The following is a 26,989-nucleotide window of genomic DNA, read 5'->3' on the forward strand; positions in this document are numbered from 1 at the left end:
GTTCTTCCCCTGGTGTTTTCTTACTGTGTTGTTTAATGCAGGATATAAACAGATTAAAAAAAAAATAAATATGACTTCATGACCAAAGTAGATGGAACAAATATAGACTAAAATAAAGGGTATAGCTCTACAACCAGTCAGTCACACTCATCCTTCTGTCAGCTCATATTTATGATCACAAAGCTATAAATTATGTCTATAACTCTACTAGACTACCTGTGCTCATTCTGAAGTTTACTTGGTACTCAAACATAATTTTTCTACAATTATGATAACACTATTACCACAGTTCCACTTTGTCTCACCATGATTGGACTGCATTTCTCTTCCTGCTGAAGCTCCAGTTCACTGTTTTCAGTTTAGTTTTATTAAGACATCTGTGACTGACGGAGCTGATAATTAAAGGATGATATTCCTAAAGGCTGCAATACAATGACACTGAAAATGAAATTCAAACTCATGCAAACTAAGCACAGGTTCTGCTGCACTAACTTCATACATTACACCAACAACTGTTTTAAGTACAAATATCATATTAGACACATGTAGATTAATTAGGTCAGCCATTGTGTCCACTGCAGGGAATTGTGGGACAATATTCTCTCCTCTCCTTTCGTAGGAGTGGTTCAGTGTATCATCTGCTTAAGGAGACACTAAAGTAAACACTGATGCTCCTTTCCTTTGCATTTAGAGAATTCAGAAAACCTCTTATTACCTCTGGGTAATTTCACTCAGGAATCTTCCTAAGCAAAAATGTCACCCCTGATCTTCTCCATGTTTCTTCAGTAGCTCACTACATCACAAAACTAATGGGAACACACTGAACCTTTAAGATAAATACAGTCTGTCAGTTTATCAGATGTGCATTATCGGGGATGGCTTGGTCAGGATACAGAGTGGACAGGGAGAGAGTCAGACAGCCTCTCTCCAGAGGATAAATATACACACACATGAACACATGTGATGACACCTCCTATACATATCAACATCAGATGCACATTGACCTTGAGCTGGCGAAGTCACGACAGAGAGTGTGTGCACCGAGGACACTATAGAAAAGACAGACAGCTAATCTGTTCACTGCACCCCACTGTGGAACAAATCGGACAGTGCAGGGTGGGCCACAGACATCTATATGACCTGTGTACATATGGTAAACATGTTTACGCCATTCCTGTTTAAGTTAAGAGGACGCTTACAGTAAACTCTTTTCAAAATCAATTAGTATTATTTGACTAACAATCCAAGAAAAATCTCAGAATTTTTTCAATCAAAGTCATGATTATAGAAGAGGAAAAACTCAGACAATCTCGGATATTAAAGTGATAAATTCACAAGAAAAACACTAAGAAATTTATGAGAAAAACAAAAACATTCTCAGAGTTAACAAAGCAGCGTTCATCATGATTAATATGACTAAACTGGAAATGAACTAATTTAATTACAGATATTAAACATTGAAATCTAAAAAGCATGAGGAAAAAATACACAGTAAATGCATTTGTATGTGAAGGAAAATGCCAGCCCTTTGCTGTGAAACTGTAACCATGGTATACACATGTATGTGAGCAGCATGTGAGCTGACCTCCATGTGTCTTACCTGCTGACAGATCCAGAGGGCTGCGAGGAGCCTGTGGTTCAGGCAGCATGGGGCTGTGGTCTTTTGGGACATCTGAAGCCGACTTGGGCGAGACCTGCTGAGGTTCTGCTATACTCGCGGGCTTCTCTGCTGAGAAGGGTGCAGCTCCCACCTCAACGTTCAGACCGATCCCTCCAGGCTGGGAGAAACCTGAACATGTAAAGGAACAGACACAGAGGACCACTGATTGTTACTGTAAAGTTCCTACTGACAATAAAAACACATTCATTCATTCACTCTATAGACAGTGACAGAGTCCTGATGACCTATCCTTTACTGGTGCACCTAGTGATGAACATTGTGGTAATGGCAATTTTGACTAGTAGGCAGACTAGAAGAAAGAAATATAAGGACATTTCTATAACAGCTCTTTTCAGTTCAAATAAAATGTCGAAGGCTTCATGTTGAGCATTGATTATTATGCATCTGGCTTTAAAAAGTCATACCTAATGTTAAACACAAATGGGCCTTGTCAAGGGGAGGTATACATGTATGGTTAAAAAAAAATAATAATAAAAAAATTCCCCCAATACCCTATTATAGCTAATTTTTTAAAGCCAATTTTGTCTAGTTTTTGGATCTATTTTTGGTTTAGAAAAATTCCCAAAAAGCACATCTCGAAATTGCAATTCCTCTTTTTTTTGTTTTGTTTTGAAAGATTGTAAAAATTTGAAAAATGTCATATATGAAGTTCTTTTTTCCATATTTTACTTTTTATTATGTGTATCCAACATACTGTGTTGAGATTTTTATACTACCTTTTCCAAAAAGTAATTTTTATTGCATGTAAAGTTTGGGGCCTGGAGATTTTAGGCATTGTATCCGTTACCATGAAATTAGTGTTTGGTTTTTTTTTTAAATTTTTTAATGGTTTTATTTGGAAGTGGATAATACAAATTACAGGAAGTAAAGATGATTACACCTACTTTAAGGAACCTTACACAAACTTTAGCATACATTTTGGATAACTATGTGAACTTTGCATGTCTTTTTCTTTGACCCGTTACCAACGACTATCTTACTTGCACTGAATATTGTACCAAACCATCCTGAACACATGGTTCCAAAACATTTAAGCTTACCAAGTGTACACAAATATGAATCAACGTCAAGTTATGTATTGATGAGGAACAGGGTGTGTTAGAATTAGTAAAAATGTATTCCCTTTTTAGAATTTATTAAGTATATGGAACAAAAACATTGGGCGCATGTCCAACAGAAATTTTAGTCCAAGTGAATCATATAGAATTTTTTTTTATCCAGTTCTCTTAAAAAATTCCTCACAAGAATACCTATATGATTTATTCTGTGATATGATTTCATGGACTTTAGGTACCCTTAGGAAGTAGTGGTTTTAATATCCTGCCATACAGAGTGGCAGCTTCCTCCTCCTACCAAATGAGGTAGAGAATTGGGTTGAGGCTTCTATGTATGACTTTATCTGATCGACTGAGTGTTTGGATTAACCCTAACCCCTAACTCTGACCCTAACTCCCAACTCTGACCCTAACCCTAACCCTCCTGAGGATATAAGTGGATTTTAAGTTCCAGCAGAATGTACAAACTGTATTAGGCATCTAAAGGCATCCAACAATTTAAAATGATGCATTAATATTCCACCACTTTGATATTGGTTTGCCTTACTTTTATTTACAATTCCAAAGCTCTCATGTAAGACCATGACAAACCGCATTTTGAGAATTCAATGAGGATTTACCTTTTAAGGCAGGTTTCATTATTTTTTTATTAGAATGTATATATTACAAATTTTTAACAAGAACAAGCCATATATGCACATGAACACAAGGCACAAAACCCTCCCAGTCATTGCTAATGAGCCAAACCAACATCAGATGCACCCGAATCAGAGCCAGAGAACTGAAAAAAGGCTGGGACAGGACCTGTACAAATGAACGGGGGTGGGTTTGAAAATCTTACATTTTTCTAGAGCTTGCAGCTACCGATTATTTTTGTAAATGAATAATCCATTGATTATTTTCTTCAACTTAATTGGATTAAGTAATTATTTGAATAGAATAGAATAGAATAGAATAGAATAGAATAGAATAGAATAGAATAGAATAGAATAGAATAGAATAGCCTTTATTCTATTCTAAAGAATAGGTGAAAAAAATAGTAAAAATATGAAAAAGACATGTCTGATGAAATGACAAAGAACTTATCCTTTATTCCAGAGCCAGCTGAAACAACCATAAAAAGTATGAGTAAAAGGATACATAAAAATAACTATATAGAAATAACCACAATAACAGTATAAAAGTAAATATCAAACAGTGTTGTATAAAGTACTGGAAAGTCACACTTGAGTAAAAGCACAAGGTACTCTACCAAAAAATTGCTTTGGTAGAAGTTCAAGTCACCATATGAAATGCTACTCAAGATAAAGCCTTTAAGTATTTAGTATTTACTATACTTAAGTATATCAAGTAATCTAACATTATATGTATTCAAGTAATGAAAGCAAAACACAAGCAAATGTTAGTAACAACCAAAAGCAGTTAGAATTTGGAATATTATGCTACTGCTCGCATCAACAGATTGCTACAGGTTGAGTGTGGACCGCTGTTTGCACTTGCACATTAACATGATTAGGCCCAATGACAAATCATCTTCCTGACTTTGTTGCAGTCAACCAGTAATCTCAGTGGTGAAAACACCAAATATCCTTCAATTTATTTCTTGTAACAAGTAACAACACTCTTTGACCATAGGTAGCTGGGATAGGCTCCAGCACCCCCCATGACCCTAGAGGATAAAGCAGGTTCAGAAAATGAATGAATGAATGAATGGATGAAAGAGTAATGAAACTGTGCATTACAAAATGTATCAGAGTAAAAGTATACAACTGAGCTAAGAAATGTAGTGAAGTAAAGGTGAAAGTAAACAGATTAAAAAACGCTCAGTAAAGTACAATTTCTCCCAAAACATACTTGAGTACAGTAGTTAAGTATTATTACTTTCTTACTATACAACGTTGATATCAAAATATCAATATATAAACAAGTCAAATGACATCGCTGCAGTCTTCAACACATTTTTCACTAACATCATAACAACTTAGGATGGAACTGACATTCAGCTTAAAAAAACAAAGTCAAATATTTGCAGTATTTGTGTGAAAGCTTAAAAGTTTAAAGGAGAAAGTGATGGTTCCAATGAAGAAAAGTGAGCAAGTAGACATTTTCTGCCTTTTTGTCCTCTTCTGTCTACACTCCATGTTGTTGGTGTTGATCCTGGCGTGATGTGTGTCTCAGTAAGTGTCCATGTGAAACACAACAGTGGAACCAATGTTCAGCACCCAGAGAAGAATGAAGAAAACTAAACTTTGATTAAGGAAAATTGCAATTAAGTAATTGGGAAAAAAGTAAACATTTTTGATTCAAGTTGATGAATCATTTCAGCTGTACATTTTTCACAGTAAGGACTCACCTTAAGATAAATACACGATAGTTTATTTTTGGGTATATGCACCTGATGCACAACCAGCCAAACAGTGAAAGGCACATGGAGAGGTAGAGTTAACAAGCTTAAGTATGAAGTTCCAGGTGTTATCTGACAAAGACACATTGACATCTTTCTCCCATGCTGCTCTAAGTTTAACAATCAGACCACCCCTTAGATTGGACACTAACCTGTAAAGGACTGAGATGAGCCTTCTGTGAGGTAGATTTAGAGAGAGGGCTGTATTAACTAATGTGTCAGACAAGGCAGATGAACCGGACAGAGAAAAGAGTGGACAGAACCTGGCCTGGAAACACCTGAAGTCTGAATTTGGAATATAAAATCTTTTGCCGTCATTCCCCAAATATTCTCTCAACATATATCAAAACCAGATATTTTATACACTAGGTATTTATACACTGGGGTGTTTTTATACAGTTACTTTGCACATCATTACATTTTTCAAACCACTTTTCATGCCCTGACCACTTTCACACAGAACTAAAATATTATGCAGTGAAAAAGCAGCATTTTTTTTCTGGACCAAGAAAACATTTACAGGGTGAATAGAGGGTCAGTGTATCTTTTGGTAATTGGATTTTGTTTTCAGAAACAAAAGAAAAACTAGTGGTTAACTGATTTTCATTTTAAAATAGAAAAATTCAAATTGAATTTCAAGGCATTTTTTGTTTTCAGTGTCAAAACAGATAAATCAAATAAAAAAAACAGGCTGATTTTCGTTTTCTCTTTCTAATAACAAAAAAGAAAGCTACCACCTGATAGAAATGGAAAAATGAGCCAAAAACACCTGTATTTTTCATTTTCGAAGACCAGATGTTGTCAGTTTCAAGAAAAGAGCTCTAATGCCTAGGCCACAAAGATTCTTACAAACGATAGGTTTTTACGAATCTTCTAGTTTGTGAGAAATCTGGACATCGTAGATATGCTCCCTCCACGAATGTCTATGAACTCCTGGAAGATTTGTACAAGTTCACAGACATTCCCATCGTTCATAAGAATCTTCGTGACCTAGGCATTAGAGATCTGTCCTTGAAAATGACAACATTCGGTCTCAGAAAACGGAAAAAAAAACAAAACAAAAAAAACAAAAAAAAAAAAACAGGCATTTTTGGTCCGTGTTTCCATTTGTCGGGTAGTAACTTTCTTTTTTGTTATTAGAAAGACAAAAAAAAAACCAATCAGTATTCAAAATTTGTTTTATCTTTTTTGAAACTGAAAAAGAAAAACGCCTTGAAATTCAATTTTAATTCTTCTATTTTAAAATGAAAATCAATTAACCACTAGTTTTTCTTCTATTTCTGAAAAGAAAATCCAATTACCAAAATATACACTGACCATGAAGACATTAATCAAACATTTGTGGAACAGCAATGATAGGCTTGTTGGTTTCTAGCCAAACTGTTTTCTGTGAAACACACAAATTATAAACATAACACTGGACATAGACCCAGAGAACAGAAGACACCTGCAGATGAGTCTCAAGGTGAAGATAAATCCATCAATATTTCTGTCACACAGACTGGTGCAACTGTATTTGAGTCTTTCATCGAACAAGATTGGCAATTGTCCCAAACTTGCATCACTGACAGTATCAATAGATTGACTGGAAACACTCATGAATGAGTATTTTTGCCCTAGTATCGGTCCCAATCCCCAGTACATACAGACCTTAAGTTCATTAAAACATGTATGTACAAGCAATTTATGAGTACTTTTTTCCAATAGTATACCTATTTTATTTAACTAAACCATAAGGATACAATAATATTAGTATCACGTCATTGACCAATTATAGTGCACTAACACTGACAATGAGAGAGCACAGAAAAGAGACAAGAGACAAGAAAGACACAAAGGACAGGATAAAAATGTAGAAAAAGCCAAGGAGCAGATGAAGAAAAAACAAAGGCACTGGGTGAATCAGTCTGGTTTACATAAATGGGACAAAGGAGCAGAAATGACTCAGACAAAACTCCACATAATATCTGAATACTGTTGCTTATTGTGGAGCCTGAGGATAATCTGAGTGCATGTGACTAGTATATGCACTATGTATATGTACACTGTACACATACATAGAACGCACGCGTGTGCACCCCCCACTGAACCGCACATGTGCAATCCAATGACCGGACCACTTGCAGAGTGATATGAAAGACATGAATTGGAGGTAAAAGAACCCATTTTCCTAAACATTTTGTGAAAAAAATCGTGCCAGAGAATCTTGATCTCAATTCTAAGCAAAAGAATCGTAATTCACATTTTTGCCAGAATCATGCCGCCCTAATGTACAGTATATGTGACAGAAAGGATCAGTGTGTCTCATATGTGTTTGTTGTCTGAATGTAGGTTATGTGAATGAACACAAAAGTATGAGTATGAGTAAAAATTGGGCTACAGACTAATAATGTGCTTTTTTATGGATGAGACTGTCAGCTGTGTGTGAGTGCTCACGTGGTAATTCAGTAGCCCAGTGACGACAGGTCTCATTAAAGCAGCACTGAGAGCTGGGTGTGCAGAGCTGGCATTGTGAAAGGCATAGTTCAGTCTCATACTCCTCTATGTGTGTGTCACTGAGTGTAGTATTTGCGTAGCATTTGCACCGAGTCGACTGACAGCGACAGATTTGCTTGCAGCTTACAAGCTTTGCCTCACAATGAACCATTTATCAAATAGAATCAAGGTGAGTTGCAGTGAAGTGACATTTTTAATGAGAAAGTAACTGTAACAAGTGGGGACATTTACTGAAATGCCATTCATGTTCAGTCACAAGATTCTGACATCTGCATTATATGTCCACAATGTTTCATATAGTTTGTAAAATAAAAACCCTACTTACAAAAACATAATTTCATGCAAAGATTGAATAATGTGTTTGTTCTGGTGTATTTATCATAATTACACCAACACTGTTTGTAAGAAGTGGCTTTATTCTGGATCCAGTCACAATGTGGACTGGTCCTTGTGTGGTTGTAAAATATATTTAATATTGACAGGTGGTCTTTGCAAATGGGAATGTGTGTGAACCAAATCAACAGTTGCTAAATGGCAATGGGAGAACGAAGCAATCACATTTTCCTTTTCCTATTTAGGGTGATTTAGGACAAATGCAACCTTTTTTCTGTCTTCTTCTGATTATTTTCTGTTGCAAAACATTTAAAGCTTCAATACATATGTTTCACGCATATCTGTGTGCCTGCATGAAGTTGGTGTTGGAAAGTGTGTTGTACTGAGAGTTGTTTGTTGTTAGCTAACGTTAGCTAGTGCTGCTGCTGTAGAGGAGCAGAGGGAAGGAAATGAAGAACTCAGATACATCACTGCCTCCTTACAGAACTCTGTAAAGGTTTTCTATGTAAAAGCAATGTGAAGCCTCTACATAAAAAATATTGTGGTATGTACTTAGGCAAATGATATAGTCATAAGCTTCGAAACTCCCTCTATAGTACCGGCTGTATTTGTGTCACCACAAATACAGTACCAACAGGACAATAAATTTGACACAAGTATTGCAAATGTACCTGAAAAAGCTCCCATTAAACCAGTATCCATCATTTGGGCAGGGCTGGTGTGGGAGCCCAGTGGATCTGAATAACTTGCCATGGAAGCTGTAAAAGGAAAAGAGGAGAATAACAGAGAAAGTCATGAAACAATGACAGAGAAAAGGAAAGGAGAAGAATGAAGTGTGAAGGTTTAAGAGGAGGAGAGATAAATGAAAGAAATAAGGGAATAAGTAGTGAGAGGAGAGAGAGGAATGTGAGAGGGATATAGCCTTAGCTATAATCTTGCATATGGGCACATATTGTTTTTATTAATATGTACTGACCCTGTCAAAATAGAATAAACTTCAACAAAATAGATAAAAGGAAGAACAGGAGAAGAAAAAAAATGTGTTGTGATGTTGTGTGTGGGCATGAGTGTATTAATAATCTATAATGGGCAAAGCAGAAGATGACAAGGAGGGACACAAATACAAGAAATGCATTGAAATGAAATACTTTCTCCTCTAGGTTCCACTGTTTTACATGGATAATATACTGCTCTGAATATAATGTGTTTATGTAAGTCTGTGTCAAGCTGTAGTATGTGTTCTAAGTTTGTCGAGACACAAAAAATTGGTTATTAGCCATCCAAACAAGAAAATTTAAAAAAAAAATTATATAACAGATTTCAAAGTCACGAATAAGCATGCATGGATGGGCAGCAGCTACAAATAATAATAATAAGAAGAATGGATTAGATTTCTATAGCGCTTTTCAAGGCACCCAAAGCGCTTTACACTAATTATTTATATTATATTTAGACACACCTAAGGGAAAAAAATAAAAATAACAATTCACCTTCGCTATCTTTCACCTTTCAGTCAGATAACAAAACTGAAGCTGCTCCAAAGTCACCAACAAAATCAGTTATGTAAAAAGATATTTTTTTGCCCTTCTTTGAGTTTCTGATTAGTTTGATACCAACAAAATGTGTGAACTAAGGTGCTGAATCATGAAAGTTCAACAATAACACAGATTAGCACAAACTGACTGAGGTAGTGGTGACCAGAAATTCAGGTATTCTGTGAGGTAAACGGGATGCAAGCTTAGTTTGGAAGCTTGCAAACTAAGCTTCTGACAAGCATGATGTAACCATACTCAAGTGTGGGAACCATTGATATCAATGTATTCTAGGTGTAAGGCTACAGTACTGGGTCATGCTAATTGTGGTTCCAGTGTCATTTAGCCACCATTTCAGGCCTGCAAATTCCAAACACAAAACTGCTGAAAAACATTCAACAGTATAACTCCACCATTCTGTACTACACTGCTGACAGTCTCCATGTTTTCCGCTTGTAGGAAACAATGTTTGGCAGTTGACTTTTAACAGTTTATCAGTGCATGAAATAAATTCCAAAAATGTAACAGCACATTTGGATCTGAATACAGTCAGATATTGTGTATATACATTCATATCTGCTGTCTATGCACTTCTGCTACATCAAACCAAAACATAGCTGATGTTGCAAGATTTTATCCACTATCTGTAAATGTATGTTATGTTTATTATTATTTTTCATTTTGTTGTCATTGCTTAGTTGCATGTCCATATCTGTACCTTCTATGGCTTGTGTTTTGTTGTTTCAAAAAGGCAATGTGTTTTAATCTTGAAACTTTGGAGGATATCAACTCTAAAGATGTTACAGTGTAAATTGTTAAGTCAACAAAAGTCATGTGACAAGTCATGTGTCTTGTGCGGTGTTGGGAATAACGGCGTTAAAAATAATGACGTTATTGTTTCCAGTAATCTAATTAATTACTACGTGAAATGTTACAACGCTGTTACTGTTATTGACAGTGAAATGTGGCGCGGCATTATGCACTGATATCCAACAGCTGTTATCCGACCTGGCTTGCTCAGCCAGGCACTAGAGGTGTGATGTTCACGAATGACTCGAGTCTTTTGAACGGCTCTTTTAAGAGAATAAGAACTGATTCACAGTTGCAAGACGTTTGTTTGGGGACTGTTCTTATATTCAAATTGCCCACGCTGCCTTCATGTGTCACCTGTGTGCCCTCTGAATGTGAACTGTCCATTCTGCCTTCACATGAATGACTAATGACATCTCCAAGTACACTATATTGCCAAAAGTATTTGCTCACCTGTCTTGACTCGCATATGAATTTCAGGTCCATCCCATTCCTAGTCTATGGGGTTCAATCTGACGTGGGTCCACCCTTTGCAGCTATAACAGCTTCAGCTCTTCTGGGAAGGCTGTCCACAAGGTTTAGGAGTGTGTTCATGGGAATTTTGGACCATTCTTCCAGAAGCACATTTGTGAGGTCACACACTGATGTTGGACAGAAGGCCTGGCTCTCAGTCTGCGCTCTAATTCATCCAAAGGTGTTCTATGGGGTTGAGGTCAGGACTGTGTGCAGGCCAGTCCAGTTCATCCACACCAGACTCTGTCCTCCATGTCTTTATGGACCTTGCTTTGTGCACTGGTGCACAGTCATGCTGGAAGAGGAAGGGGCCAGCTCCAAACTGCTCCCACAAAGTTGGGAGCGTGGAATTGTCCAAAATGTCTTGGTCTGCTGAAGCATTCCCAGTTCCTTTCACTGGAACTAAGGGGCCAAGCCCAGCTCCTGAAAAACAACCCCACACCATAATCCCCCCTCCACCAAACTTTACACTTCGGCACAATGCGGTCCGACAAGTATCGTTCTCCTGGCGACCGCCAAACCCAGACCCGTCCATCAGATTGCCAGATGGAGAAGCACGATTGGTCACTCCAGAGAAGGCTCCTCCACTGCTCTAGAGTCCAGTGGCGGCGTGCTTTACACCACTGCATCCGGCACTTTGCATTGCACTTGGTGATGTATGGCTTGGAGGCAGCTGCTCGGCCACGGAAACCCATTCCATGAAGCTCTCTGCACACTGTTCTGGAGCTAATCTGAAGGCCACATGAAGTTTGGAGGTCTGTACCATTGTAACATCTCTGTCTTTTTGTCTGCTGTTTCTCTTTCTTTCTCTTTTTTTTTCCTCGGTCTCACTCTCAGCCACACCTCCTCATTGCTCTTTCTGTCACACCTCCTCATCAGTTCATTCCCCTCACCTGTGAGCACACCTGGCTCATTAGGTAGAGGGTTTATATTCACCTCTCTCTCTTTGTTCTCTGCCAGATTGTCTTCTACTCGTGAGAAACTTTCCAGCGTTGTACCTACCTGATTCCTTGTGTCTGATCTTGTTCGTCCCTGACCTGCTCTGCTGCCCGTCGTCTGATCCCCGTCTGACCCGTCTGCCTGGTTCTGCCTTTTTGTCCGTTTCCCTGGTGCTCGACCTGCCCTTTATCCCTGACCACGTCTCTCCGCCTGCCGCCTGGTACCGACCTGTTTCCGCCTCAGACCCTGCCTTCTGTCTCAGCCCCACTGGACTCTACGGACCCCCGGTTACTGGACTATCTGCCTGTCCCCGACGCCCCCCCTTGCCTTACCCCTGTCGGATTACTCTGAGTTTGTGACTGTGTTAAAAACTGTACTGTTGTATTGAACTCCTGTTGCTACTACATAGCTTCAGTAAAGGTTTACAAACTCATACCTTCGTGTCGGTCTGCTTCTGGGTTCCGGTTGTACCCGTTACAGTACAATCTGGCCAGAAATGGACCCAGCGGACCGAACCTCGGAGGGGGCTCGCTTGGACCGTGTGGAGCAGGGAGTAGCGGCTATCGCTGCGCAGGTCCAGCAGCTGGCGGCCCTCATCACACAGCAGACTTCTTCCGCACCCGATCCAGCTCCTCTGGCTCCGTTTCTGGGTTCCTCATCAGATTCCACGCCGGAGCCCCGGGTAGGGGAACCAGAACGTTACGCCGGGGATCCAGAAGGCTGTAATCCGTTCCTCACGAACTGCTCCATCCTGTTCGCTCTGCAGCCACGCACGTTTGCGACTGAGGCAGCCAAGGTTGCCTTCGCCATAAACCATCTCACCGGCAGAGCTCGGCTGTGGGGAACGGCTGAATGGGAGAAGAGTACCCCCGCCTGCTCTTCATTCCAGGCTTTCGCTGAGGAGCTGCGAAAAGTTTTCGGACCGGTGACTTCGGGTCCTGATGCCACAGGTGGACTAATGAGCGTCAATCAAGGTAATCGGTCTGTGTCTGATTACGCCATAGACTTCCGCACCCGAGCTAGACTCAGTACATGGAACTCAGGTGCACAGTGTGATGCTTATCTGAGCGGATTAGCCCCTTACATCAAGCATCAGCTGATTTCTTTCGATCTTCCCTCATCTCTGGATGGTTTAATTGAATTAACAACACTATTGGATCGACGCATACAGCTGTGGAGGCAGGAGTCACGTCGGGGTGGAGGACACCAAACTTCACTTCGAGCTCCGGGGTTCCCGCCTCCTCCCGATCCACAGACTGAGACTCTTGCTGAGGGAGGGGCGGAGCCGATGCAGGTGGGACGGACCAGTTTGACAGTGGAGGAGAAGGAACGACGGCGCCGTGAGAATCTGTGTTTGTACTGTGGTCAAGCTGGACACTTTGTTTCTAAGTGTCCAGTAAAAGGGAGGGCTCAGCAGGGAAAAGGGGCATCCTGTTGAGCCGGTTTAAGACATCCGCCCCAACCACCAGGCCGTTGTTCCATGTGCAGCTCCAGATGGCTTCAGAACCGTTCACCCTCGCTGCTTTCATTGACTCTGGAGCGGATACTAATCTGATGGACGAGGGTCTGGTCGAACAGCTGGAGTTGGAGCTAGAAGCACTTCCCCGTCCAGTTCCAGCCAGTGCTTTAGACGGACACCTTCTAGGTACGGTTACTCATCAGACAAAGGCTATCACAATGTTAATAGCTGGAAATCACCTTGAGACCATCCAGTTCCACATACTGAAATCACCTGACCTACCATTAATCCTTGGTTTTCCTTGGCTTCGGCGTCATAACCCACACATTGACTGGTCCACGGGGTCCATTTTGGAATGGAGCCCTGCATGTAAGTCCATCTGCCTCCAACAGATCCATGGTCCAAAACCCCCAGTTAGTTCCTGTTCTGCCATAGACCTGTCCCATGTTCCGTCTGTTTATCATGATTTTAGGGAGGTGTTCAGTAAATCCCGGGCCATGTCTCTGCCGCTGCACCGTCCTTACGACTGTGCCATAGACCTTTTGCCAGGCACTACTCCCCCTAAGGGCCGTCTCTATTCCCTGTCCGCTCCTGAGAGAGAGGCCATGGAGACTTATATTAATGAGGCTTTGGCCGCTGGTATTATCCGGCCATCATCATCCCCCGCTGGAGCTGGATTCTTCTTTGTGGATAAGAAGGACAAGACTCTCCGCCCCTGTATAGATTACCGGGGCTTAAATGACATCACTGTTAAGAACCGTTACCCTCTCCCTCTCATTTCCTCTGCATTTGAGCTGTTGCAGGGGGCCACCATCTTTACTAAATTGGACCTCCGGAACGCCTACCATCTGGTACGGATCCGTGAGGGAGATGAGTGGAAGACGGCATTTAACACCCCCACTGGCCATTACGAGTATCTTGTGATGCCTTTTGGTCTCACCAATGCTCCAGCTGTGTTTCAGGCACTAATCAATGATGTTCTGAGAGACATGCTGAATAAGTTCATGTTCGTGTATCTTGATGATATTCTGATTTTTTCTCATTCTGAGCAGGAGCACGTACATCATGTCCAGGAGGTTCTGCAGCGCCTCCTGGAGAATTCCCTGTATGTGAAAGCGGAAAAGTGTGATTTTCACGCCTCCTCAGTGTCCTTCCTGGGTTACATCGTGGGACGGGACCGGATGGAGATGGATCCAGCGAAGGTTTCGGCTGTCACCTCCTGGCCAGTGCCTGAGTCCCATAAGCAGCTGCAGAGGTTCCTGGGGTTCGCCAAGTTCTATAGGAGGTTTATACGTGGTTACAGTACCGTGACTGCCCCTCTCACTGCCCTCACCTCCTCCAAGGTTCCTTTCAGATGGACTACAGAGGCTGATGAGGCCTTCAGACATCTGAAGGACCGCTTCAGTTCAGCACCCATTTTGCGTGTTCCAGATCCAGAGAGACAGTTTGTAGTGGAGGTGGATGCCTCTGATGTGGGGGTGGGAGCAGTTCTCTCTCAAAGAACTGCAGATGACCTGAAAATGCATCCCTGTGCTTTTTTTTCCAGGCGGCTGTCCCCAGCAGAGAGAAATTATGATATTGGCAATCGTGAACTGTTGGCGGTGAAACTGGCGCTGGAGGAGTGGCGGCATTGGCTGGAGGGGACCAAGGAGCCATTTCTGGTTTGGACTGATCACAAGAATCTTGAATACATCCGTACAGCTAAAAGGCTCAACTCCCGTCAAGCACGTTGGTCCTTGTTTTTCACCCGCTTTAATTTCTCCCTCTCTTATCGGCCAGGCTCCCGTAACATCAAACCGGATGCCCTGTCACGGCAATTTATGGTCGGGGAGGGAAGCGATGATCAGCCAGACCCCATCCTCCCAGTCTCCTCCCGCATGGCAGTCCTCACCTGGGATGTGGAGGAACGAGTAAGAGCCGCCCTGGAGGATCAGCCGGGTCCCAGCACCTGCCCCCAGAACCGCCTGTTCGTCCCTCAGGAGTTAAGGTCAGAGGTGTTGCAATGGATTCATGGTTCAAAACTCACCTGTCACCCTGGTATTCAGCGCACCCTGGAGGTATTGCAGCGGCGGTTCTGGTGGCCGTCCCTAGTGGAGGACACTTCAGGGTTTGTCAACGCATGTCCGGTCTGCAATCAACACAAGACTCCTCGTCGCTCCCCAGCCGGTCTCCTTCAGCCACTGCCTATACCCCACCGACCCTGGTCACATATTTCCTTAGACTTCGTCACTGGGTTACCTCCTTCTGAGGGGAATACAGTCATATTGACAGTAATTGACCGTTTTAGTAAAATGGCACATTTTATTCCCCTGCCCAAGCTCCCCTCAGCCAAGGAGACCGCTGAGGCGGTTCTCTTTAATGTGTTCCGTTTTCACGGCATCCCAGTGGATGTTGTGTCAGATCGGGGCCCCCAGTTTACCTCTGTCTTCTGGCAGGAATTCTGCCGGCTACTCGGTGCCTCGTCCAGTTTGTCATCAGGGTTTCACCCACAGTCCAATGGTCAGACGGAGAGGATGAACCAGGAGATGGAGACTACTCTCCGCTGTATGGCATCTAAACATCCTGCTACCTGGGTCAAACAGCTGCTGTGGGTGGAGTATGCCCACAATACCCTCTCCAGCTCTGCCACAGGACTCACCCCGTTCCAGTGTGTTCACGGTTTTCAGCCTCCGTTTTTTTCCTGCAGAGGAGGTGGAATCATCCTGTCCGTCAGCAGAGGCTTTTATCCGCCGCTGCCGTCAGACATGGGCCCAAGCCAGAGCTGCACTGAAGCGAGCTGCTGATAGGTATTCAACCATTGCCAATCGCCGTCGCTCACGGGCCCCCCAGTATCAGGAAGGACAGAAGGTCTGGCTGTCCACCCGGGACCTACCCCTAAGAACTGAATCTAAAAAATTGGCCTAAGAACTGAATCTAAAAAATTGGCCCCGAAATTCATAGGTCCTTTCCCCATCGAGAGGGTGGTCAATCCAGTGGCCGTCAGACTGAAGCTTCCTCGCACTATGCGCATTCACCCCACTTTCCATGTTTCCAAGGTGAAACCTGTTCATGAGAGTCCCCTGATGCCCGCCTCTCAGCCCCCCCCTCCCCCCCGGATGATTGATGGTGCTCCAGCCTTTACTGTGCGCAGATTGTTGCGCTCTCATCGCCGGGGCAGGGGGCTCCAGTACCTGGTTGACTGGGAGGGTTACGGCCCTGAAGAAAGGTCTTGGGTTCCAGCTCGTCAGATCCTAGATGGTCAGCTCATCAGTGATTTTCATCGTCTGCACCCTGATCAGCCATCTAGTAACCGACACCACGCCGCTGACAATGGTGTGGTTTCCCCTCCTTCCCACGCTCCTGAGTCGCCGGCGGCGGAGGGGAGCTCTTCGGAGGAGGAGGGGTCGAGGTCAGAAGAGGAGGTCCTTTCTGAAGAGTATTGACTCTCCGCCACACTCCTCCACCCACTCAGCTTTGTTTTGGGACGTCAGGGGCCGTCCCTTGAGGGGGGGGTTCTGTAACATCTCTGTCTTTTTGTCTGCTGTTTCTCTTTCTTTCTCTTTTTTTTTCCTCGGTCTCACTCTCAGCCACACCTCCTCATTGCTCTTTCTGTCACACCTCCTCATCAGTTCATTCCCCTCACCTGTGAGCACACCTGGCTCATTAGGTAGAGGGTTTATATTCACCTCTCTCTCTTTGTTCTCTGCCAGATTGTCTTCTACCTGTGAGAAACTTTCCAGCGTTGTACCTACCTGATTCCTTGTGTCTGATCTTGTTCGTCCCTGACCTGCTCTGCTGCCCGTCGTCTGATCCCCGTCTGACCCGTCTGCCTGGTTCTGCCTTTTTGTCTGTTTCCCTGGTGCTCGACCTGCCCTTTGTCCCTGACCACGTCTCTCCGCCTGCCGCCTGGTACCGACCTGTTTCCGCCTCAGACCCTGCCTTCTGTCTCAGCCCCACTGGACTCTACGGACCCCCGGTTACTGGACTATCTGCCTGTCCCCGACGCCCCCCCTTGCCTTACCCCTGTCGGATTACTCTGAGTTTGTGACTGTGTTAAAAACTGTACTGTTGTATTGAACTCCTGTTGCTACTACATAGCTTCAGTAAAGGTTTACAAACTCATACCTTCGTGTCGGTCTGCTTCTGGGTTCCGGTTGTACCCGTTACAACCATTGACTCTGCAGAAAGTTGGCGACCTCTTCGCACTCTGCGCCTTAGCATCTGCTGACCCCGCTCCATCAGTTTACGTGGCCTACCACTGCGTGGCTGAGTTGCTGTCGTTCCCAAACACTTCCACTTTCTTATAATCCAGCTGACAGCTGACTGTGGAATATTTAGGAGCCAGGAAATTTCACAACTGGATTTGTCGCACAGGTGGCATCCTATCACAGTTCCACGCTGGAATTCACTGAGCTCCTGAGAGCGACCCATTCTGTCACAAATGTTTGTAAAAGCAGTCTGCATGCCTAGGGCTGGATTTAATACACCTGTGGACATGGAAGTGATTGGAACACCTGATTCTGATTATTTGGATGGGTGAGCCAATACTTTTGGCAATATAGTGTATGAGCTGTCTGCAGCACACCCCATTCACTTGAACGCAGTATATGCAGCTAACTTAGGGGAGGAGTTATCAGTGAGCGCCGCCTGTATCCGACTGACTGAACTGGAGCCACGTTTACCGCTGTATTAGGGAGGAGATATTAACAACTGAAAAAAATTGAGATGCGGGATTAACTGGAGGAGCATCTTCTTCATAAAAATGAAGAGCCCCTTATGTGGTATGTCGTGTACCCCAGCCTGACCAAAGTCATGGTATAGAAGCTCTGTTTAGTGGCAACATCAGTTCCATCTGAAAGAGTATTCTCTAAGACAAGACTAATATTATCAGAGAGAAGTCACCTCAAGACAGCAAAAGTTAGATCATTTGTCTTCCATAAAGGTGCCCTGCCACACATATTTCATTGCTTTTGTGGTAATGTCTGAAGTTCTACCATGGACTCTGTAACATTTTCAGTGGAAAAATGCCTTGGTTACCAAGTTTCCAGCCATTCTAATGTGGTATAGAAAGCCTGCTGGAAGATTCAGCTCAATTTACACCAGTTCTCATGAATATTCAACATGCTAATCTGCTTGACTGACTGGCAACAACCCTGTGCAACAAGTAGAGGAACTGGCATAAACTGAAAATCAAACTTAATGTGCTTTGAACGTCAAACTTTGTTTTTCAATTGACGTGTACAGGTTGTAGGTCTAATTAATGGTGGAAAAAGTTTTTAAATTTATCTTGGTCTCATTATGTGACATCACAAACACCTGGCATTTGAACAGGGGTGTGTGGACTTTTTATATCCACTGTATATATATATTAGGGCCTATAATATGTCTACTAGTTGTGGTTTGAGGTCCAATAAATACGAAGTTAAAGGAAGTACCTGTCTATGCTGTTCTACTCTATGCAACTGGCCCCATGAAATTAGCTCAAAAATCTGAATTCTTTTACATATTTGAAGGTTTTTCAAAAAAGTAACACAATAATTACTTTCCCCGGTAACTAATTACTTTAGTTACTTTTTTGCGAAAGTAACTAGTAATTATAACTAATTACTTTTTTAAAGTAATTTACCCAACAATATAAGCATGTCTGGTTTCAGAAAGTTAAATATCACCTTCGATAGGAACATCACTAAGAAATTTGCAGCTAAAATCTGTAACTTCCAACTATCAACTAGTGATTAAACAAGCACAAATGTTTTTCTTTTTTCTTTTGTCTTCAGTCTTAAAATGTTATGTTGCCTTAACAAAACCCCTGAAAAGAACAATATGGAAAAGTGGGGCTCCAACAAGTAATACTTGTTGAAATTAGTTTTTATTTCTTAAAAGTGACTTTTATACCTGATAAGAAGTCTGTTGCGAAGGCCTGCTGCTGGTCAAGTGAGTGTGGCCGCACCTCTCCCTGCGGCTCTGGGCGCGACGCTGATGTCTGTCCCCCCGCGGTCAGCTTACAACCTGCAGTGGTGACAACATGGATTAGCCAACATCAGCTCCTCGTTCGCAGTTGATGCTTTACTCTACAACTACAATCTAATGATACAAGGCTACTGAAATCACAGCTCACTGAACACAAAGCAACAAAAATCAGATTCCATATTGTTATGTAATTTTGTTCATGGCGGGACTATTACCCGAGGAACTGATTGAAGTTAAACAGCTAGCAGTAGGTTAGATGTTATACAAAGAGTACACATTGGCAATCAACACTCTCACCTTCCAAATGTCCTCCTAAAAGTGGATATCCCAGTGCCTTACAAGTCAACATTCAGTGTTTGCCATGTGCTGCTCAGTGCTTCTGTCTCTGTCTCTGTCTGTCTCCACTGCAGCCTCAGCTGGCTCTAAGCTACCACCACTGTGAACCCCCGGTCACACACATACACACACACACACACACACACACACAATACAAGAATGTGATCACAGTCTGGGAGTCTGGGTTTGGTGTGACGTCTCACTGTCTGTCTGGTTCAGGTCCTGGGCCCTGGCAGCTAGCACCTCCCCCTTGCCTCCCAGATTTCCCACAGTCCCCTGCTCACTCCCTCCCTCTCTGCTCCTGCAGTCACCCTTAAGCTCCTGTGCCAGTCTCCTACCAGAAGTCCACACTGGACCCCTGATGAGACTGATGAAATATGGCTGTTTGGTTCTGGAGGATAAACAGTGGAAAGAAAACAGGTGAGAAGTTGACAGAGGTGGGAAAAGAGAAGAGGAGAAAATCTTGTGGCTGGATTTAGATGTGGTTTATAATCGGGTTATTAATGGCATTGCTGTAACTTTATAAGCCATTAATAAGATGTTTTACCATTACTATCAAGCCTCAGGTACCACTGACTATTCAGCACTCTTTGTTTTCTTCATCACCAGTGTACATACCAGCCTGCCAGTTTTTCCTATGAGAGGACAGTTGAGGTTTTTTTTTTTACCTGAACTAAGTTAGTGGACAGTGGGATTCTGAATGTTGCACAGGCTGTAAAGCCCCTTCTGGCAAATTTCTATATATATGATACTGGGTAAAAAAAATAAAACTGACATGACTTGATTAATATTTAACTTGACTTGAAGTTATTTTGACTCTTTCAAAAGTTCAATAGACTGATAGGCTATGTTCAGACGGCAGGAAAATGTGGCCAAAATACAATTTTTTTTGCCCATATGTGACATGTATCCAATCTGTTAAAGATGGTTTGAACAGCATAAATCCGATTTTTTTTCAAATCTGACCCAGGCCACTTTCATATGTGGTCCTAAATCCAATACATATGTGATATTTTGCAATGCAACTTCAGTCTGAACGGCCAGGTCAAATTTATCCAACCTTTACATCACTGAAATGCGACAAACATCATCCCATTCGGCATCCCAGGAGATGGAGTGGTGGGGAAAACAGATTTACTTCTTTAAACACAGAGTGTGCCTGCGTGGTCACGTATTATGTCAGGACCTCTTTAGTGCATCCGGATCATTTCAGGGTCGCATTCAGTTCATACTCAAAACTGATAGAAGCCACATTTAATGTGTAACATGAACGAGCACACAGAAAATTCGTATTTTACCAAAAAATCTGCATTGCGCATCAAGACCTGCTGTGTGAACGTAGCCCTAGACTCTGTCCTGTAATTTCTATGTAGAGGACTCAAGTAGCTTTTTTCTCCAAAAATGCTTAGACTCCTGTGTTCCTCAGTGTCTCTCCACAGCAGCTACATGCAGTTAGCTAATGTCAACATATACCCAACAGCCTGCATAACACTTACTCCAACATTACACAAAATAATGAACTTTTAAGTCCCTCTAACTCATTTTACTGTGACGCAATAATTTGTGAGGTGTATTATTGTAATTAGGTTAAGTTTTATCTGTGGCTGATAAAGGAACAAGATTAATTAAGTAAAGCAGCTGGTAAGGTCTACAAATTAAAGTGCTTGTCTGTTAGTGTCTGTATTTGTGATGGGAAATGGTCATTTGTTGATGTTAGTAACTCCTTGACTAAGGTAAAAATAGTCTCTGTTGTCCATCCATATCATTCTTCAATGTCTCCTGTACGGGAACAGTGATATGCAAGATTAACATAAGCTTAGAATGCAGTCAACAAATAAACAAATCTGAGACATTCACAGCACAACACAGACTCAAAGAAAAACATCATGCGAGCCCATGTGCTTTTTAATGTTTTTGTAGCAGAAAAGAAGGAAAGAAACTAGTTAACTAAAAAAACTAGTTAAACTAAATTGTTCCTTCAAGGTGCAGCAGTAACCTAATCTTGACAAATAATAAATCTAAGCCAATGTGCAAAAACTGTTAAGCTTCTATGTAACTGTTTCTTCATGAGATTTATAATTTGGTTATGAGGTTTACAAAATCTTTCATAAAGGTGGTATTAGAGTACCGGTGAATGCAGAAGATGATGAAGGAACAAACAGGAAGGAACTGAGGGACAGGAGAGGGGGAAGGATGAAGAGATGGAGGGGGAGGAGGGAACCAATGGCGACCGTCTCCCAGCAGCGGCAGCATCCTCACTGGGTGACAGTGAGCTGAACAGACAGGATGCCACCCAAAGTCACAAATGCTTTCATATATCAGACCCACACAGGGTGCAGCAGCGGGGTGGGTGCATTGTCTGTCATAAAAAGACACAGAAAACACTCCGTCGGCAGGGTCACCCATTGATTCAATAACACGGAGTGAATAAGTGCATGTCCTCATTATGAAAACACAAGTGTTTATTGTGATTTAAAGGGTATGCTGACTTTCATATCATTAAATCAGCATAAAAAAATTAGGAAAATAAGCACAAGCGAGTACGAGTTTGTTATTGTGTTGTTATGGCCTTGATGTCCTGTTTGTTACTTGTTGTTGATATTTCACTTCGTCTTTTTACATCATTTATGCCATGTTATCTCTTTTACATACATTTTCTTCTAATGAATATTGCTTTTTTCTTGTGTCTATTGTGTCACTTTTGTCTTTTTCTATTGTTGTTTTCTTGTAACATCATCTGCTTCAGTTTTAATATTCTAAACTTTGTTGTGTGTGACAGTCAGTCATGAATACACCACACCATCAATGGTTTTGATGTTGAGGTGAGGTGCACAGTGATGCTAAATTAAAATAATCATTAATTGCCCATAAATACATCAAAGTTAAAGTAACAGAAGTCTTTTGGAAATGTAAGATGTAGAAAATACACGTCTGTGTTAAAATACAAGGGGTAAAAGCAAAATCTGCAAGAAAAATAATCATGAAAAGTACTTAACTACAGTAATGAAGTATTAATACTGGACTGCTGTCCATGGTGCTGAAATCAGGCAGAGCAGCTTTGAGAGGCCAGTCAGAAACTGTGATGGGAACAACTCTACTTACAATCAACTGTACCATGGGTTGACTGAGGCCACATCCTCATTTTACGCTACAGCCAGGGGTTGTACATTGTATCATGGGGAGGGAGGTTAAATTAATATGCTCAAAGCTGGTAGCTGTCTGGTAGGTCCTCATCACTCACAGAAAACATCTCTTAGGCACAATTAGCAGCTGCATTAGCAAAAACACCTGGTCAGCACAGATGCACTTTACAAACTCGGGGTGGGTGATATGGGCAAAAACAAAAAAATCTCGATTTTTTTTTTTTTTTTAATCTCTTGATAACGATAATCTGATGATATCCTTTAAAATGTGGATTTCTTTCTCTTTTTCTTTTTTTTGACAAAAAATGCTGTAAAACTCTACTTGCTTACCAGGACATCTATGGATACAAACAGCCCTAGTTTGTTTTTAAAGTACTTCATATATCTTCTGCAAAACATGTGGGGGGTTTCACGAAAGTGAAACCTAACATGCTTTCAACGTCCGACTCCTTGCTTCTATGTCTCTATTATACAGTGGATCTTACATGAAATTTTCACAACTTCTCACCTGTATCCACTGGACCCCCTCCACTGCTCTATGGGCCCCCCACAAATGCTGGGTCCCATGAATTTGTCACGTTCACATCCCCTTTATGGTGCCCCAGCTTGCACATAACATTATTTTGACCAACATCAGTCTTGTCAAAACTGAACTATTTCCAGGCCAGTGATGTGGACCCACATCTTGCTATGAAATCATCCGCTGAGACGGGAGACTCCTGCATATTTTCTCCATGTGAGACGATGTTGTGCTTTGGGTGCCACCAAGTTACCATGAGTCTGAATCCTGTCCACTGATTGGCTTCTGAGGCACGCATTTAGTTAATGAGGATTTTCATGCACCTCTCCTTTACCGTATATGCACCGTCCATTTTGTTTTCTTTTTGAGACAGTATGAATACTCAATAATGTAAAATTGCACATCGTTATATCAACATTTACAGTATTATTGTAGGCGTTATATATCACCCACTTCTTCACAGAGGTTAGTTCAGATTATTATATCATAGATCTTTGGAATATTTTTGTTTCCACTTGTGTCCATAATCACATTCTGACCAGATTGAATGCTAGGATCTGGGAATGTGGTGACTTTGGTAAAACAATGTCTGATACAGCAAGAGGCAGTGACATGATTAGATTGTAAACCAACCCAACTAGCGCCAAATGATAAAATAATCACAAAGCCAGACTAATTTTCAATAATACTGTGCCTTTCTAGCTACACTAAGGCACAAGCCTTGCAAAAACTCCTTTTTTGGGGTTCAGTTTTGTCCACAGGCGAAAATTTCACGCTGGACTTACCCCCCCTTTGCACAGTGTTTAATGTACCAGTGGGTGAACTGCACAGCTTGAAAGAAGGAGGATGGCCAACTGTGATGCACCGCATGTGGGTTTTGTGTGTGTGTGTGTGTGTGTGCGCTTGTGTTTTTATTTGGAACATGTCCCGTGGATTGTTCCTAGTAGGTGAGTCAGTGGCCGGCAGGAGGCTCATTACAGTGTCCTCGCTCATCATGGCTGCTTGACCTTTAACAATTGTCTCCTTACAGACCAGAAAATATAAAAATCACCACTAGGCTTCTGGAGAAACACTCAACTTTATCAAAACAGTTTGACTTTGAGGCAAATACTACTACTACTGCTACTTCTGTGCCATACATCTGTTATTTATAGTTCATGTATTGTGGTGAGAAAAAGACAACACTATCCTGTTTGGTGTTGAATTAAGAGCCAGAATACCTAGGATCTGCTCATGTCTGTTATCTATTTTTATGGAGGTACAAGGATCAATAAAAACTCAATTTAATGTGAGTCATATGGGCCCTCATGTAAGCCCACACAGCAACTGTATACAAACCTAGTGTAAATTACATCTGTGCTTCTTTGCACCTTCAGTACCGTAACTGTAGAAAGTGAGGGACATGGCTATTTCAGTCCAGCTCCAACTGCAAAACGGACATATTACCATCTGATCATGATGCAGACAGACTCAAGACTTAACATATGTCAATACAAATACTCAGATCAGATACTATTAGCACATCCAGATAAAAAACAAATCCATTAGTGGGAGGAAATGAGTCATCATCTCTGATTTTGTGTTTTACTCAAATATTAACACTAACAAATATGCAAACAATAAATGGGAACTGCAACAAAGAGTCAGCTCATTCATTTTTCCTTTGACAAATGTTTTTAGACAGCAATAAAAGCTAGATGTATCTAACAAGTCTCCACGGCACAATCTGATTGATACGTTTTCTTCTGAATAACAATACTGATACAGCTTATCGACGAGACCTGTAACCACTATTTTGAACAATTAGAATTTCAGTTAAAAACAATCTTGGTATATAAGTTTCATACTGAACAAATAAGTAATAAGCACGAATAAATAATAAATGCTCTTTTCTATTTCTTTGTTGTGAGCCTATTATCATGACGTGAGCAGTCAGATAGTGGTGTGGGCATTGCTCAAGATCAGAGTCAAAGTGGAACATCAAAATCATTTACTTTATTTGATATCTTATTTCAGTACAATATTGGATCTGACAATGATCTTTTTTAAATAATCAGTAGTGTAGCCAGAGGTGGGTAGCAATGCATTACATTTACTCTGTTACATTTACTTTTTGGTGCACGACAACCGCCCTTGGAAGAGACATTTTTTGAAGAATGGGAGTTTTTGGGCACCTGTTTTACTTTGAAAGGCAAATTGCCAAGTTGCTATTGGAGTGAGTTCATGGGTGTTACATATGATTTGTCGGGGTCGATGAGACAAAAAATGTGGCTTTCCTTTCATGTTTGTACGACATTCCTACTGGCTGCTAGGGCTGTTTTTGTCTACCTGGGTGTCACTAGAGAGCACATTTTGGCACCTAAGGAGTTAATTTTTACATTTCATCACATTTTTTGCCAGATGGGAACGCATGTCAAATTTGTTGAGGTTATGAGCATGTTGAGGGGGTCAAATTCCCGTTGAAAGTGGCACAAAAAAAAAAAGAACAAAATACAATAGGGCCTTGCCTTCCAGGCAAGTCCTCTCACTCAGTGAGTGCGAGGGCCTCGCCTTTCAGACTCATTCCCTAATAACTAAATTAACTGTTTCACCATTATTATTATTATTATTATTATTATTATTATTATTATTATTATTATTATTACTATTATTATTATTATTTTGATTATGTTAATGCATTCCTGATTTTTTGTTTGCTTGTTCTGAAACCTGACATTCAAGTAATGTTTGAATAGTTCAAACACAGTGCTCATGTGTTCTTTACTAGGCTCTGGTCTCAAAAGTTTTGTTGTTAAAGACCATGACAGCCAAGCAGAAGATAATGTTTTGAAAAAAGAGCATTTTATTTAATGTGGTAGATACCTTTATTTCTGTTTTCAATGATTTATTAACATTTCATTTATTAATGTTGAATTTAAAAGAACAATAAATCTGATGTTACACAGGAAGAACTCAGTATTTGAGTATTTTTTTATTAAGTACTTTTTTTTTTTTTTTTTTTTACTTTTACTTGAGTAACTATTTGGATGGCTACTTTTTACTTGTACTTGTGCAATATCTTTCTAAAGTAACACTACTTTTACTTGACTATAATTTATGGCAACTCTACCCACTTCTGGATGTGGCCCCATTATCGGACATTACAGACTGGGGCAGCCAATATGCTAATGCTAGTGCTAATGATATACCAACAACCATATCATTATTCCTCTTTACCATGTTTACAGTTGTGTACTGCAGAGTCTTTAACGACAGACCGTCATGCCCAGTAGCTACAAGTCGTGACCTCACCAAATACTATATATGTGTATGTACCCTACAGGATCAGGCTGATTTCATGTTGGTGAAAGTCAAAAGGTTTACAAATGTGACTATTTATTTTTGTTCACGTTATTGTCCCCAAAGGGATATTCAAGCTCTGCTTTTGATTGCATCCCAGTACACTCTGAGCAGGAGGTGGCCAATAAAGACACCTGGGTACAAACTCCATGACGTGAACACGTGAACTCCACACAGAAAAACCCTGTTCTGAGCAGGAATCTGAACTATTTACCTACAAGGCAACAGTGCAAAGCCACCATCATCATCATTTATAAAAAAATATTTTAAAGAAAAAATCAACAATTGAAAAATAAGTATAGGACATTTCCCATAGCCCTACCACATGTTTACTGAGTATGCTAATTTTCTCTGGTTGCGGTGCCCTGACGCAACTATTACTAACCCTATTTTAGTAGGAAACAGAGATGTGACCATGACCTCTAAAATTCAGCATCACCAATGTGTGGCTCCTGCCACAAAGAGCTAACATCTAATCCT

At 41.3% G+C, this 26,989-nt stretch overlaps 1 protein-coding gene across 1 annotated transcript in view; it reads right to left on the minus strand.

Annotated features, from left to right (window-relative positions):
• Positions 1 to 26,989, minus strand: part of LOC115411692 (microtubule-associated protein 4) — a 211,925-nt gene that overhangs the window by 76,796 nt on the left and 108,140 nt on the right. Inside the window, 3 exon segments of the mRNA XM_030123907.1 lie at positions 1,601 to 1,789; positions 8,641 to 8,727; positions 19,097 to 19,210. Coding sequence (XP_029979767.1) covers positions 1,601 to 1,789; positions 8,641 to 8,727; positions 19,097 to 19,210 — 390 coding nt within the window.

This window comes from Sphaeramia orbicularis, chromosome 20, assembly GCF_902148855.1.
Source record: "Sphaeramia orbicularis chromosome 20, fSphaOr1.1, whole genome shotgun sequence".
In the NCBI taxonomy this organism is placed as follows: domain Eukaryota; kingdom Metazoa; phylum Chordata; class Actinopteri; order Kurtiformes; family Apogonidae; genus Sphaeramia; species Sphaeramia orbicularis.